This window comes from Lates calcarifer, linkage group LG21 (genome assembly GCF_001640805.2).
Source record: "Lates calcarifer isolate ASB-BC8 linkage group LG21, TLL_Latcal_v3, whole genome shotgun sequence".
NCBI lineage: Eukaryota > Metazoa > Chordata > Actinopteri > Centropomidae > Lates > Lates calcarifer.
This window is the reverse complement of record NC_066853.1, coordinates 12,160,191-12,176,170: the sequence shown is the minus strand read 5'-3', so window position 1 is coordinate 12,176,170 and position 15,980 is coordinate 12,160,191. Positions and strand designations below refer to the sequence as shown.

At 41.9% G+C, this 15,980-nt stretch overlaps 1 protein-coding gene across 2 annotated transcripts in view; it reads left to right on the top strand.

The window, feature by feature from the left end:
- Positions 1–15,980, top strand: part of prkd2 (protein kinase D2) — a 33,334-nt gene that overhangs the window by 13,006 nt on the left and 4,348 nt on the right. The window contains exons 2-14 of one of the 2 annotated variants that reach the window (XM_018702077.2): positions 9,568–9,706; positions 10,101–10,232; positions 10,409–10,608; positions 11,719–11,902; positions 12,000–12,071; positions 12,261–12,278; positions 12,440–12,599; positions 12,707–12,818; positions 13,591–13,668; positions 13,771–14,089; positions 14,453–14,505; positions 14,596–14,668; positions 15,148–15,254. In XM_018702077.2, coding sequence (XP_018557593.1) covers positions 9,568–9,706; positions 10,101–10,232; positions 10,409–10,608; positions 11,719–11,902; positions 12,000–12,071; positions 12,261–12,278; positions 12,440–12,599; positions 12,707–12,818; positions 13,591–13,668; positions 13,771–14,089; positions 14,453–14,505; positions 14,596–14,668; positions 15,148–15,254 — 1,647 coding nt within the window. The remainder of the gene's footprint in view (positions 1–9,567; positions 9,707–10,100; positions 10,233–10,408; positions 10,609–11,718; positions 11,903–11,999; positions 12,072–12,260; positions 12,279–12,439; positions 12,600–12,706; positions 12,819–13,590; positions 13,669–13,770; positions 14,090–14,452; positions 14,506–14,595; positions 14,669–15,147; positions 15,255–15,980) is intronic. The other variant, XM_018702078.2, reaches the window with a different exon arrangement.

Sequence of the window (15,980 nt, the reverse complement as noted above, 5' to 3'; positions counted from 1 at the left end):
TGTTTTTTTCTGAGAACTCCCAGCCTCACCTGTCATGTCCAGCCACCGTATAATGTTTCAACAGGAAGCACATCGGATCCAGGAAGAAAGAAGCTTTTGCATTTGGCCTTTAATGTCTCCTTGCAAAGATCACGATCATGCTAAATGGACTGTCATTATTTCCATTGATAAACTACATCCTGCTGCACAAGCTCTCAACTAGCTCTGAACCTCTTACCACAGGTGGACGTAGTCACACAGGAACTTTCTCTCCTGTGTGGTTATTTGTGTGTGTGTGTGTGTGTTTATACCTGGCACATACAGGAAGGCTCTCAACATCCACCTCTCTGCTGCGGCATGAGGGCCGCTGCTTGTGGAAAGGCCTGTTGACAAAGTCAGATAATCAAAACTATCATGTGACTGAATACGTTATAATATGTGCGACATCATGAAAGCATGGCAAACTGCGCTACGTCATGTGGCTTTTCAGTCGTCCTTCCTTGTGTGCACACTTTCTTTGTTGATTCATCCTCATCTTGTCTGCCTCCTTTGTGCCTGCCAAGCCCAGCGCTCAGCCGACGTCACGGGTATTACTTAATTCCTCATCCTCGTGGCACAGACCTGTCACTCAACTCCTGCGATTTGCTGCGTGACGTGTGCGACAACAGCCCGCGTTCACGCGCTGTTTTCTTAAAACCAGCATGGTCTGGGCAGGCATGTCGTCTGCTCCATCTCTCCGTCAGCGTGTGACCTCACCGGGGATAAAAATAGGCGGTAGGGGCAGTAACGCGTTTGTTCTGTCGCTAACGTTGTCAGCACAAAAGGGAAAAAATTCCTGCGTTGCGCCAAGTTGTTGTCAGGAGCTAATGAGGGCAGATCGTTGACGTCTTTACATGCCCGTTACCACGGCAACCCCTCATTAAACACCTCATCACTCTCAGAGAGGTGGGGTGGTTCTCCACGAGTCCCGTGCCTGACATGTTAACAAGGATCGAGGCAGTTGTGGTCCCACAATTAGGCTTTGTGTGTCTCGAGGAGAAGGATGGTTGATGCAAATACAAAAGCATAGATACACACACAACACCCCCCCCCCCCCCCATCATGATCCTCCAGAATACGTGCGCGTGAGAGCGTGTGTCAGTACACGCACACACGTGGGCAGGAGGGTGTATGATTTGTTACACAGTGAGACGTGGATGTTTAAACAATGTCTGTTGTTTGAAGGGATGCAGCGTGTTTCCCCTTGACTATAAAACGACTCGATCGGGTTCCTGTTGTGATAACCAGCCTCTGTTGCAGAAACACATCCGCGTGGAGGACCATGTAAGGCTGTAAGAGGTCACTTTGTTTATAGAGCGCGGGTGTGTGTCACACACACACCACACACAGAGCACATCTTGTATTTTATCCACGCGGATTCTCAGTTGTGAATCATGTGTTGTCATCGTGTGGGGTTTGGCCCGATTGATTCTTTAAAGCTGCAGCATCTCTGCAAGGGACCGCGCTGTGTAAACACAAATCCAGCTCCTGTCGCTCTGTAACATCTCAGTCCTCCACCCTTTCTTTACTGCACTATTTAAAAAAAAACTAAGCAACAACTGCAAAGAACCGTTTAAAGCGGTTTAAGTATCATTTTTATTCCATTACATTCTTACATACTACTGCTTGCATCAAGGACATGAAAACTGACAATGAATCTGTCCAATATGTGACACTTCAGCTGTGCTGCCAGTGCCTTTTTGAAACTACTCTGTCAAGACGTGATAACTTCTTTACATATCATAATAAGAAAGTTCAGTGTTGAAAATCTCATGGGATGTCCCGATGAACTGGTTGGATGGCTGTTAAATATTATAATAGCCAACATTATTAATATTAATCTCATAAATAGCTGCTACTGCATTGTTTGGACATGATATCCTCATTGCATTTTCTGTTACTGTGGTAACTCTTGCATTCAACATGTCTCTAATCTTCCTCCTGAGACCCACATTTCATGCCTATTTTACACCTTTGAAGCAGTATAAACCTCATGCTCTCATGGTTACAGTTTCCTGTGTTGTGGACGTGACTGATAAAATTAATGCTTACACTATTACTGATACTAAACATTAAACTACAAAAATACCTGCTACTGGTGCTACTAATGGCACTACTACTGCTAAACAATTATGTTATATGGTGTAATGAGTAGTGCTGATAAAGAGCTCAAATAACATGTCTACAACACACATGTCTATGAACTCGCAAATCCTTCCCTTGTGAGTTCATGGGCATTGTGGAGTTTCCCTTTATGTGGTTAGGAATATGTCAACACGTTTATGTTGAAGAAACCACCACCAACAGACACTTATAGCTAATAGAGAAGTTGGTAGGGTTCAAGTTACATCTTGAGTATTTTGCTGTGCTTTATGTGAATTCTTATCTTTACAGGGTGTTAAAGTTGATTCCATTTTTGCCATTTTGCCTTAAACTGAAGTAAACACAGGGGATAAATAGCTCCCACTTAAGCAAATACCATCCACGAGGCTGCATAAACACTGTTCATTAACAAAAAACAATGTATGTACAGGCCTGATCTCGGCTGGTTCGTTGATGAGTGACTGCGTAAATTTGTTGAATGTCTATAAACTGCAGAGCTATTGTTAGATGGCACTGAAGCTGTTGCGTAAATCTGATAATGAGTTTGTGTGCGTGTGCCTGAGTCGTGCGCGCCTGTGTGTTTGTGTGGCTTGGTGGTCGAAGGTAGCTCATGCTGCGCTGCTGGAGGGGAAGTGATGGGGAGGATGAAAAGCAGAAGCAAGCAGCTTTCTCAGCAGGACATAAAAGTCTTTGTGTTCTTCACACATGCAACGTCTTTATAAAAAGAGGGTCTATTTTTAGCGCTGCTTTACAGCCGTTTGACAAGCCTTCAGGGTTGAAATGAGACCTGACTTGACTGGACATCAGTGCTGTGGCCTTGCTTTGATGAGGTGATGCTAACCTGTTGTTGAAGTGTTGAGAAAAACTCTGCGTGCCCCTGCTGTTGTTCCTCCTCTTGCATGTCCTCTCAGTTAAATTTCTTACATTTGTCTTGATTATCTTTTGAACAAATGAAATCAGCAATCATTCTTTTTTTTTCTCAGAATACATCAACATGAAATACTTCTATAATGGGCGTATGGTAGCGCAAACATAAAGCTAACTGGAAGGGGAAGGAGGCATTAGGTCATTGTTTCATATTCTAAAGGTTCCAGTTTGTCTGCACTTGTTGCTCCTCGGGCAAAAGATCTCAGTCGTTATCTCACGTGTTCGTGACTTGCATCATATGACCGGGGGCCTGTGGTGGTCGACGAGGAAAGTAACAAACCAACAGAATAAGAGCACAGAGGAGAGGAAATCGCAGCCAGCTCTGTGGCATCAAATGTGTCAGTCAGTGTTTTGAATACAATGTTTCTGAGCTCAAATTTCTCTCACAAAAGCCGTGTTCCATGACATCACACTGATAGGATGAGAAAGGCATTTTTGTGTGTAGAGTGCACACACGAAATGATATCACTTGTTTTGTTTGTTGTCAAGCATATAGATCCTTTTGTGTGAGTGTGTGTTTTTAATAAAGACTTTACTAAGTAATCTGGGTAAAGCTGTTTACCCTCGTTGACAGTGGCAACAGAACATAGAGAAAGTAACACTTGTCATTGTTTAGTGTGACGATGTAGCGCTGCATCTGGTTAATTTAGTATGGTGGTTCACTTCTTCAGTCAACAATATCTTTGGTCCTTATGAACAAAACAAGCTGTGCATCAAAGTTTGGTTGTGTTTCCTTTATAGTAAGAGTATCTAAATGGTAATCTGTGTTAATTGTTGTATTGTAATGATGCTGTTAAACCAAAAGTAAAATGAAAATGCAACAAAAACCTCAGAGATTTGAATGATTAGTTAGATTCCTGTTCTGTAATGAGGCATCATATTTGACACTTTCATAATCCTAATAACATGCATTTTGTAGCAGAATTTTTCTAGTTGAATCTAAATTCTGCTCACTGTGCAATATATATAATCCATCATAAAATAAATCTTGACTGCAACTATTCACATCAAGTAGTTCTTCATTTTCAAATAGTTGTAGTTATTCTGAAAAAGAAAATGTATAATATATGCCAAGCTGCAACTATTTATTGTTTTATGATTGATGAACGCGCCGATCAGTTTCAATCAAATGTTGTGAAAAATGTCCATTACAGTTTCCTAGAGCCAGAGAGTGATATCTTCAAATTGCTTGTTTTGGCACTATGCTTAAAATATGACTGAAATAACAAATCAAAAATGTCAATATATGTTCCAAATAATTCTTTTTTGATTGACTAACCACTTGATCAACTAGTCATTGCAGCTCTAAATACATCCATGTATAACACTAATAGGAGACTATAAAAGGCACACACAATAAATTGAAGTAGAACATAAAGGCACTTGACTGAAATCGTTCATTAGGACAAAGAAATGGACTCTGATCTTTCTCTTATTGTGCTGTGTATTCCTGTGTTCTTTACTTGGTCTGCTTCCATGGAAAATCCTTTCATCATGTCCAGAACAGAGCCCAGCATCGAGCCTTTGAATAAAGTAGGTTAGTCAAGTCATTAGTGAGCACGCGCTGCTGGCCGGCCTCAACGTTGCATCAGCTTGTGAGCAATGGAGCGGACCACATTGAGGACAGTGGTAGTGGATGGTTAAGCTCAGAAAAAATGAGCGAATGCTTTTCTATATGCATCCTTCTCTTGTTTCTATTCAGTGTGTCTCAAAAAAATAAGAGACGAAATAAGAATAAGAAAAGAAAAACAAGAGTGGATGATAAGGAAAGCTGGAAAACCCAGAGGAAAAGTTGGGAGATGCTGATAAACACAGCACCAAAGAGGGTAATAAGAGCGATGGGAAACAGGGGGAGGGGTTGGGGCAAAGAAAGACTTGTCCATAATTCATTTTCTCTCATAATGGCTTCATTGGCCCAAAGAGCTGCAGGAATAGCACAGGCGGCACAGGGCAACCTGATCCCTGGTAACCCAAAGAAAGCAGTTAGAGACGCAGCCCTGTCTCCAGGCAAACCACACTACACTATACTACAGTGCATATGATAATACAGCCAGCTCTTTGTCTGCAGACTGTACTCACACACATGCACACACAAAGTCTTTTGGAACAATACTCCACCCTCACAGCCAGTATACAGTGTACACACAAACATATAGATATGATTACGCAATTACAAGACAGAGAATGTAATTTTTCACCATGCTGACACACAGACAAAAGTAATGTGTGGCTTTTGTGCTCTTTCCACCCTGTACTTTCACTCAAAACTGGAACAGTGGGGGAAGAAATGAAGAAAATGGTAATTTTCTCAGAGGGAACTGTGGTTTTTGGGGAGTTGGGATATTGTGCAGAGGAGGCGTAAAGACTTGTGGTCCACACAGACGTGGCAGCTGCAGTTGTGGTCGGTGCATTGTGTATATTTTGGACAGTAGGCGCGGGATAATGGGACTCGCCTTGCTTCTTGGGTAAGAAAGAAGTGAGCAGCAACAGAAAACAGCGTGGGGTGAGTAGTAGAGAGACTGGCATCAAAAAGCGCTGCGGGGTTAACAAATGACTTAGACTGAGGGTTGTCTGTGGATTTGGGCAGAGCTGGGAGGCTCCTCTGATCTGGGCTCTGTGGGTGTTTGTAATTACAAGTGGCAGCAGTTGGTCTTATTTGTGGCGATCCCAGGTACTGATGCATTACGTGTTATTACATGATTCACTCCTGTCAGAGAATTTGTGGGTTTTTAAGTCTGGAGTTGGGAAATTTTGGAGCCTCTTCTTATTAGTGTCTAACGACCCAAAGCCAATACCATTTGTAGATGTCTGTTCGGGTTAAAAGGGTCTGTAAATTACAAACAAACAAACAGATTTTCTCCCTAACTGCTAGTGTTATATAGACATGCAGATAGTTTTGGTGTTATCTAGCTAGCTTTTCAGATATCCATCTATGAGCCTCCTCCCCCAGTGCAATGGAAATGATTGGAATTTCTTTCGTGTTGCTCACAGCACTGAGAAAATTGCAAAAATTCAACATTAGCATCTCTTTCCAGAAACAGTGTCCCTTTCACTCTAAATAATCCACAGACCTCACTGAATTGGTTTCACTGGGACTACTACCAAAGAAACAGTCCCTGTGAAAACTGTTGACAGCGTGTTTTATGGATTACTGAGAGGAATGGGTTTGAGATTTCAGAAAGACATGAAGTTGCTGAATTGTTAGAATTCTTGATCACCACTAATGAAGCGAAGCCTCCGAGCCAGTTCAGGCAGAACAACTCGTGTTGCCACCACACTTGCATGGAAATCTCTCAGTCCAACACATATCTAACACACCCTTTTAATTAGGGCAGTGTGCTGCATGCCGCGCTACCACTTACCTGAAAGTTATGCCATTGCTTGCTGCTGCTGTTGCATCTCAGAAGTCCAACCTCCATCTGGAATCCACCCAAGTCACAGCCTACAGGCCAAACATGAATGTTTCATATATTAACATTCACACACAATCTGTTCCACACTAGTAGGCTGGCTGAAATGAAACTCCTTTCATAAAGCCATGGTCACTCAAGGGCGGCTTCGGCCTCTGAGGGATTGGTCACCTCGTCACTGCGAGGAACCTGTGGTCACTCACAGTCAAAGCTCTTGTCCCCGCCATGGTGGAATGAATTTCCCATTGTCAGTGACAGTTGTTGTGAATCCTCTGGTCTTCACTCAAAACAATAAGCCCACAGAGAGTTATCACCAACTCTGCAGTTCCCCTCAATTCTAATTTTGCTGAGCTTTACAAGGTTTTTCAGCTCCTTGTTTTGGTTTTATGGCCCACGTCTTTGGGTTCAGTCTCACAGCTCTCATCAGCATTGTTTTCCAGTGCAGCAGGCAGTTGTTTTCAGTGTCAGAAAATCCCTGCACTCCACCTGTCCAACACTGAGTGAAGTATTTAGTAGGTAAAGAAGTTGGTGGAGAACAAAACAGAGATGTAAGGAGAGTGAATACTGTTGGGCTTACATTCATCAGGTGGTTACAAACAAAACCAGTGCTGCTCTGTGCTGCTGATGAAATTCACCACATCAGCTTTATAGGTAATTAATGTGTCAGAGTTGTGTTTACAGCTGGATTTTCTCCCAGTTATTGCAAGTTTAATGGTTGCTCTGTTAGCTGTCACATTGGCTTCAGAAAAATTATGTGCTTTTAGAGGAAAGTTACCACTATTTTTCCACTAATTCAAGTTTCTCTCCATCCCTCTTAACCTTCTATTTAATTCTGTCATCTTCTACTGTGACTAATCTGGCTTCTGTTCTTTCCTGAGCAGCAGGTGTGCTAAACAAACAGAGGCATCATTTAAATGGTGGCACGACATTGATTTGCTCAAACATCTTTACCACTGTCAGAGTTTGTATTCCTGCCCCTTTTGTTTTAGTCCCTATGCCTGTGGCTTATGCTATCATAAAGGGTGTAATGGTTGTCGGATAGCTTAAGGATTTTCTGCAAATTAAAAAAAAAAAAAAAAAAGGCCACCGTGTGCTTTTTGTGTCTTGTTGTTGACTGTGTGGTCAGTAGCAGTAGCCCGCTGTTGGGGCGTGGTGGACTCACTGTGTAGCTTGGCAGCAGTACAAGCCAGGCCTGGATTTCAGATGTGGTGATGTGGAGTGCCTGTTGGGAAACTGAGAGCGGGACTGTGTGTTTGTGCGTGTGCATGTGTGTGTGTTTAGGAGAAAAGAAGGGAAATGGGGGAAAGAGAGGGTGTGTGTGTTGCTGTTTGTAAGGAGGGTGTGTCTGTTGGTAAGTGAGGAGGAGGTGTATGTGTGTCATTGTGTCGTTCCAAGGTGGAGACCAGGGTTCCCCTTCCTGTAAGTTGCTAGAGCCCGGCCAGATGGTGAATCTTGACTCCAGCATGGGAAAAACAACATCAACAGCAAGAGAGATGGGGAGGATTGTGTGTGTGTGTGTGTGTGTGTGTGTGTGTGTGTGTGAGAGAGAGAGAGAGTGAGACCAGGGGGTTTCTGTTCAAACTTAAACTTTAATCCTTTTCTTCTCACTTCTTCCGCTCTCATCTGCTGGTGTCTCATATGTTCTCACCAAAAGACAAATTAATTTTAAAGCTGTGTACTGGTGGTGTCCTGTGTGGTGTGGCCACTGAAGTGAACCAGACACTATTAACTATTCAGGAGAGCAGGGTTTCCCTATGACAGCCTCCTTCGCTCTGCTGACTCCTGACTGACACTCTCATCTCTCATATCTCTGGAAGAGCTTCTGGAAACACCTGTGTGTGTTTATCTGTATGGGTGTGCGTGTGTGTACTTGTATATGACTGATAGGAAGATAGGATAAAGTTTCTCCTTTTGTCTTGCTTTCCACATTGACCGAGTTGCTTGACTTGTGGAATTCGGCCAAAGTTTCTTGTCCTCACAACTAGTGTGTGTGTGTGTGTGTGTGTGTGTGTGTGTGTGTGTGTTGACTACTAAATATTCCAGGCACTTTGCACAGCAGGGCATAGAATTAGTTAAGGACATAACAGTAATGTCATATGTTTGAGAACATTATGTATAGACATTGCTGTGTTGTACCTGTGCATGTAGCTATAACACAGGAATGTCTATACATCTTGTACTGAATGAGTTAACTGTCTAAAGAGCTGTTGTTACTGTCAAGGAAAATGGCAGAGCAGTGACTGTTTGGGATATTAGTTGTAAAGGATCAGCCTTTTAGTGAGCACTTTCTCCCACCTTGAACATACTGAGGGACTGCTGAGTTTACACAGTATTTGTCAGTAGGCGGGTTCCTCAGTGAAAAACAGTAGAGGACATTTTCTCAATACAAAACTTCCTGTTTGTAAAGAACATTTAGGAAAGTTGGGTTGTTATATATACATTTTGCATGCTCATGTGTGATAAGTTTTTTTTTTTTTAATATCTTATGAAACATGTAAAACACTTTCTATGGTAACTACATACTATTTAGAAATATATAGTCAATCAAACAAATATAAAATCTATACTTTATAAATAGTCCTTCTGCATGTGAGCCTAATATTTAGTTCTTCAAGGACGAAAGTTAATTTCTAAACACCGTACAAGCAATGTTACAATTTGATAATTCAATTAAAATCATTTTTCAATACTTTGTGAATTTATTAGCTTTTCAGTCATGATTTGAATTGACAGGACAAAAAGAGAAAACATCTCCTCAACATCCTAGCCTTAAATATGCTGGTGTGTGCTTGTGTGTGTGTGTGTGTGTGTCCGTTCCAATTCATCAGCTTGGCTTGTTTTCTGCCGTTACAGACGGTTGCTTCTGTTTATGTATTCACTTTTGGTTTTATCTGAACCTGAAGCTTTTTCTGTCACTAAGAGAAGCTCAGTGAGCTGTTGATTTGATTCGAAGCCTGATAGGCAACACACATGCACTCATAAATGACCATTTAAGCCTTTGTTGTTGATAGAAATGCAATACCAGTCTTTCATCTACCAGCCGTTCTGGTAGATGTTGAAATGTCAACATTAATCAAAATTTCTGTTATGTTTTCTTTGTGTGTTCTAGTTCCCAGAGTGCGGCTTCTATGGCATTTATGACAAGATTCTGCTGTTCAAACATGACACATCCACCAACAACATCTTGCAACTGGTTAAAGCTGCTGGTGACATTCAGGAGGGAGATCTGGTGGAGGTGGTGCTGTCTGGTAAGTAGTTCTTCTTTTCTTTTCTCTTCACTTTTAATATGGCTATTGTGTGCCACTAATGCACAAGATAGCCATAGTAAAATCTACTGTAAATTACCTTCCTTCCTCTTTCCTCTGTGATCTCTCTTTCATTACTGTTGTTACTCTGCAACACCACTCTTGAAATCAGCCCTTATCTGCTTATTTTACTACAGGTAATATCTTTCAGAGGCCTAATCTGTTCTTTCATTGTTTCAAACTGTAATGCTCCCGCTGCCAGGAAGACACCTCATTGATTTTTCCATCCTATTTCCATCTTATCCATCCAATCATTCTTCATTCTGTAACATTAAAGTAGTGTGATCGTATCTTGAAACCCACTGTAACCACACTCTGTCCCTCTTATCTGTTTTAGCGGCGGCCACATTTGAAGATTTCCAGATTCGCCCCCACGCTCTCAATGTGCACTCATACAGGGCCCCGGCCTTCTGTGATCACTGTGGAGAGATGCTGTTTGGACTGGTCAGACAAGGGCTCAAGTGTGACGGTGAGAGAAACAGGGAGATGAAGTGTGAAAAAGAAAACTCACTTTGATGTGGTCTGCATATTTCTCTGTCAAATGAAGTGTAAAACTCACCAAATATGCTCCATTTTCCCCTCTCTCTTGCTCTGTTGTTTGGCCGCTGTGCCTGCCTGTTCTTTGATCCATGCCGCCCCCTGCAGGATGTGGACTGAACTACCACAAGCGCTGTGCATTCAGCATCCCGAACAACTGCAGTGGAGCTCGCAAACGGCGTCTATCCACCACCTCCCTGAGCAGCAGCCAGTCCCTGCGTCTCTCCACCACTGAGTCGGTGTACAGTGTAGGGACGGTCTCCACCTGCACAGAAGATGCTGCTCTCATCCGCTCACACACACAAATGGTACTGAATTAATTCATGCACACAGTATACTGGTCAGTTGTAGACTATTAAAATGAGGAAGGCCTCCATGGGCAACATTTATTTGACCATATGAAACAGCTTTGTGAATTGGGTGAATCCACTTTAACTCAGTTTAGCCTCTGACACACTTGGCAGTGAAAGTTTTTACTAAAAAAAATCAACACTAACCTTCCAGAAACAATGTCGCAGGATAATCCACAGACCTTCCTGCTTGGACCATGGGCAGAGCTTTTGAGCAGCAAATAAAGCCAAAACTACATTCATGACTGCAATCCACTGGAAGTTGTATGAAGACATTGGAATTTATATTTAAAATAAACTAATTAGTCCATTACAAAGGAGAAACTGTAGGGAAGCCATTTAGTGAGGGAGAAACCATAAGCTTCAAGAGACTGTAATCAATATTTTTTATAATAATGGATCAAACAATGGATCAAATTAAAAGTGTTTTCAAAAGTGAAAACAACCTGACAGTGTGAAAGGAGTCACTCGTAGTGGTGAAGCTCCTGAGAATTATGACCTGAAAATGCAGCTCCCATTGACTCTGGCGCCTCATAGTGAGTTTCAGCTCATTGTTCAGCTGCCCACAACTTCAGTGTTTTGGTTCCTTCTCACAGCTCTCTGCAACCTGCTCAGCACCAAACAGCAGACAGACAGAGTTAGCAATTAGCTGGTTAACATAGTGGAGCATTTATTAGCCTAATAGCCAGATATTGCCATCAGGAGTCAGTAGAGACCAAAACTGAGCTGAAAGAGAGTGAACATTGGACTTATACATGACTTCAAATAAATGCTAAAGTTACTGGATGTATGAATAAGCAACTCTTTGCTAACAACGTCACTGTATCAGCTTAAAAGGTGATGATACTTTATGTCAATGTTGTGTTCATAACTTGTTTCCACTGCCCCCAAGTGGCCAGAAAAAGAGAAAAAATCACTTGCTGCAGATTTATTGACGGGAGATTTCTAAGTTTGTAATCAGTTGGGTATTTATTTACTTCATTGTCAAAGGTAGATAATAGTATTATTTAATTTACTCACACACAATCAGCTTCACTGATAACCTCTATGTCTTCTCTATTCTGCCAGCCACGGACCCCCAGTGACGCCCGGCGCTTCTACACAGGTCGACCGGTTCATCTGGACAAGATCCTGATGAGCAAAGTGAAGGTGCCCCACACGTTCGCTGTCCACTCGTACACGCGGCCAACGGTGTGCCAGTACTGCAAGAGGCTTCTTCGAGGACTGTTCAGGCAGGGCTTACAGTGCAAAGGTGAGCAGCCCACAGACAAACAGGGAGACTCATCTCTAGTCATCTAACCAGATTACACAGAATCTGATCAAAATTAATTGTGTTTTGTTCCATCCAGACTGTAAGTTCAATTGCCATAAACGCTGTGCATACAAGGTTCCAAATGACTGCCTTGGGGAGACTATTGGAGGTAAGAGAAAATTTAAATCATTTCATTTGTTTATGTCTCTTTTAACCCTGCATGGATTTCATAAAAGTATTAATTTTGCATCTGCATGCTTCCATTGTCAGAACTAGGTTACTTTAATAACCATACATGATATAACACATTATCTAACAAGACTGAAACTCACTGGCACTAATGTTTTTATCTCCTCAGAAAACAGAAGTAACTGTGGTAAGTATCATCATTGTGCTCAGTATTCATGCTAAGCTGTACTCTGCATTTATAGCTTACTAGTGTTTATAGACATAGCAAGTACTGGTATTTTTTTCACAGCATTTGAAACACATCATAACTTTAAATCAATCCCCTCTCTCCTTCTCCTCCTGCTCCAGACATGTTGAGTCCTAGTGTGGACCCTGAGGTTCCCATGGACTACACCAGTGAGTACGACAACTCAGACAAATCTTCAATGGATGACTCAGACGAGGCCTGCAGCATCCCCGGGTCCTTTTCTCCTGACAACAACCAGGACGGAACCAGTGGAGATCAGAGGTATGAGGAAACAACGCAAACATCTGGAGAACAACTACAAACAAACTCCTAAAGGACTGCTGTAGGAATGCCACATACTCAAATGCACTTTTTTTTTCTCCTTTTAGTGTTTACATCCCATTAATGAGGGTGGTACAGTCGGTGAGACAGACAACTCGCCGATCCAGTACGGCCATCAAAGAGGGATGGATGGTTCACTACAGCAATAAGGACACACTGGTAAAAAATCTTATCCATAATTCTCATGCCACCTAAGTTTTTTTTTTGTTGTTGTAGGAGGTGAATGTTCAGGTTTAATTGAATTTCCTTTAGATTTATGAACTCACTTTCTTTTCTACAATTTATTGCAACAAGTTTGTTTTGTTTACTTTCCACCCACTCAAGAGCAATAAAGGACCTTGTAGTCATCAGTCTGTTTTCTCTGTCCACCAGCTCTTCTCGTAACAGTTTCAACCTTGATCATTTGGTCTCTGCTTTTACGGCCTTTATTGCTTCTTTTTTCTTTTCTATTTGTGCATGTTTTTCAGCTTGCATGTGTGTCTATATATATGGGGAAAAAAAAGAGTAGTTGAAGATTGATGATGTGACTGACTCTCCCTGAGAACATAATAGCACTCAGCAGCTGTCTGGTGAATTCAAGCTAAAAGCCCATTTTCCACCTTTTCTTTCTCTAGCTTCAGTATTTAACCTCAAATAAACTTTTCTGCTCCAGTAGCCTTTTTCGTGCTTGTTTTTCCTCCGTAGCTGCACTAACGCTCTTTTTCCTTCTTTCACTTTTGTCTCTTTTCTCTTTCTCTTTGCTTGCACCTTCTCACCTTGTAGCTCACACTCCTGCTCGTCCTTCTTCTCATCTGGCCGCTCGTCTCTTCCTCTGGACGTCACCTCCAAACTTGAAATGCAGCCATTTTGACCCCTTGAATTTTACCCCCAATCTATGCCCCTACATCCCTAACTGACCCAACTCACCCTCACCTACTCCAACCCCTAACAGAGAAAGAGGCACTACTGGCGTCTGGACTGTAAGTGCATCATCCTTTTCCAGAACAACACCTCCAACAAATACTACAAGGTAAGAATAGTTTACTCCATGACAAGCTATGATCTCAAGTCATTTATTATAAGAAGCGTGCAACCTCTCTAATTGCTCCACTATTGGTCCATCCTCTTGTAGGAGATCCCTCTGTCTGAGATTCTGGGGGTGCGCCCTGCTGGCGACTTCACTTTAGTCCCCCAAGGCACAAATCCTCACTGCTTCGAGCTCATCACAGGCACTATGTGCTACTTCGTAGGGGAGGACCCAAACACCCTCCCCTCTGTGTCGCCCAGCAACCCCCAGACTGTCCCTCAGACCCCTCCCTCACCTACCCAAGTGGCGCCCAATAGCGGTATAGGGCGTGAAGTGGCCAAGGCGTGGGAGAGCGCCATTCGCCAGGCCCTCATGCCCGTCATCTTTCAGGACGCACCACCGGCTGAGGGGAACACAACTCATAGTAGGTTGAGAACAGGCAAAATGTAGGTGGTGCATTTTTGGTGACATTATATTTACCAAGAGAATTATGGATGTTCACATCAGCTTAATATGCCAAAAAAAGAGAGTGTGCTGTTGCATCACCTAACAACAAAGTGATCAAGTAACAAAGGACCAAATGTGAAAAATCTGTTTTGCAACTCTAGCTGCCTAACAGGACGAGTTTGTTCTTTATTTAACCTGATGACTAGTTCACAAGTTTCATATGTCAACCTGAGGTCAGGCAAAGTTAGAGAACAGGTAAAGACAGGTAAAAATCACCATACAATACACATCAGATATCAGTTAGTAAATACACAATTTACAACTCTTTTTTTGTTTTTAGGACAAGCCTCTATCAGCATATCAGTGTCCAACAGTCAGATCCAAGAGAACGTGGTATGACCTTTTTTTTTTTAATCAATTTCCTACTGTCTTTAATAGAATATATCCACTGAGATGATGATTGTATGTAATACATTCCTACAGGATATTGGTACAGTGTACCAGATTTTTGCTGATGAAGTGCTGGGATCTGGGCAGTTTGGAGTAGTGTATGGAGGTATGTAGATCTATGTCCAGTGATGTTGCTGATTGACTATACTGATGCACGTGTGATGCTTGTGTGCCAGGCAGAAGATGTGTTTTTAAAGGGGAATTCCATCAATTTACAGTACACCAGACTGATACTGTGTACTGGTCCTCGTGACTTCTACTGCATATGTTTGGTGTGTGGTAAATTCCCTGACTACAAGTTTGAAAATAAAATCTGCTACCAGTATAACAACACCTGAATCTCTGGTTTAACTATTGTCAGTAAGGTCGCATTATTGGTAATGTAGGCACCAGGTCTGAAGGTTTTAAAAGTTCTGGGGCATCAATTTGGATCCTTTCTTTTTTCCATCATGTGTCATAAGAGTTATCGGTGCAGTACTATTTTAAGTACATGTCAAACTCTCGATAACAGGGCCTAATGTATGTCCACATATAAGGTTCAATTCACAAGCACATCTCTTACTAACACTATTTTTGTTTCAATAGGAAAGCACAGGAAGACAGGGAGGGACGTAGCGGTCAAAGTCATTGACAAGCTTCGCTTTCCCACCAAGCAGGAGAGCCAGCTGAGGAATGAGGTGGCCATACTGCAGGTAAACACACTCGTAGATTTCACTGCAGCTGCAAATGAGAATCATCTCTACGTACATACTAATGCTCACACAGTGTTTTGCTGTATTTTGGATAGTGGTGTTATGAATTACATGAAAAGTGCTGTCTTCCTTTACAATGCTGGCGTCCATAGTGACATTGATAATGTCTGTACTGACTCAGCTGGACTGTGAGTCTCAATAATTTTCCAAAAATCCCCGCATAACTCATTTCTAAGGAAGTACATTAAACAAAAAGTTCTCTCTGTGGTTACTTCAGGAACAGATGGTTCAGTGTCTGAATGTGGACCATTTTTGAAAAGGATTACAGTATAAAAGCCCCCAGAAAATCAATCTGGGACACATGAGTCCAGGCTGTGTGGTATTTATGATATTTGCATTAAATGTTCCAGCTGATACAACGTAATAATTCAATTACCTTTGGGAGCACTTTCTAAACCAATTTCAGTACTTTATATTTACATAAAGCATTGCTGTAGAAAGAGGGGTAATTCCAAATTCAGATCTATTTCTCACACTTCAAAAGCCAGGAGGACTGTGAACAAAACTACATATAAACAACAACTTATTTGGTTAACATACTGTTAACCACATACATCAACAATAATACTGTTAATACTGTTGTCTATACAGTTAAGATTAAACAGAACAGAAAGTATGGGAGTACATGTTACATGCAGGGTACATTTAAGCACCAGCAGATGGTGA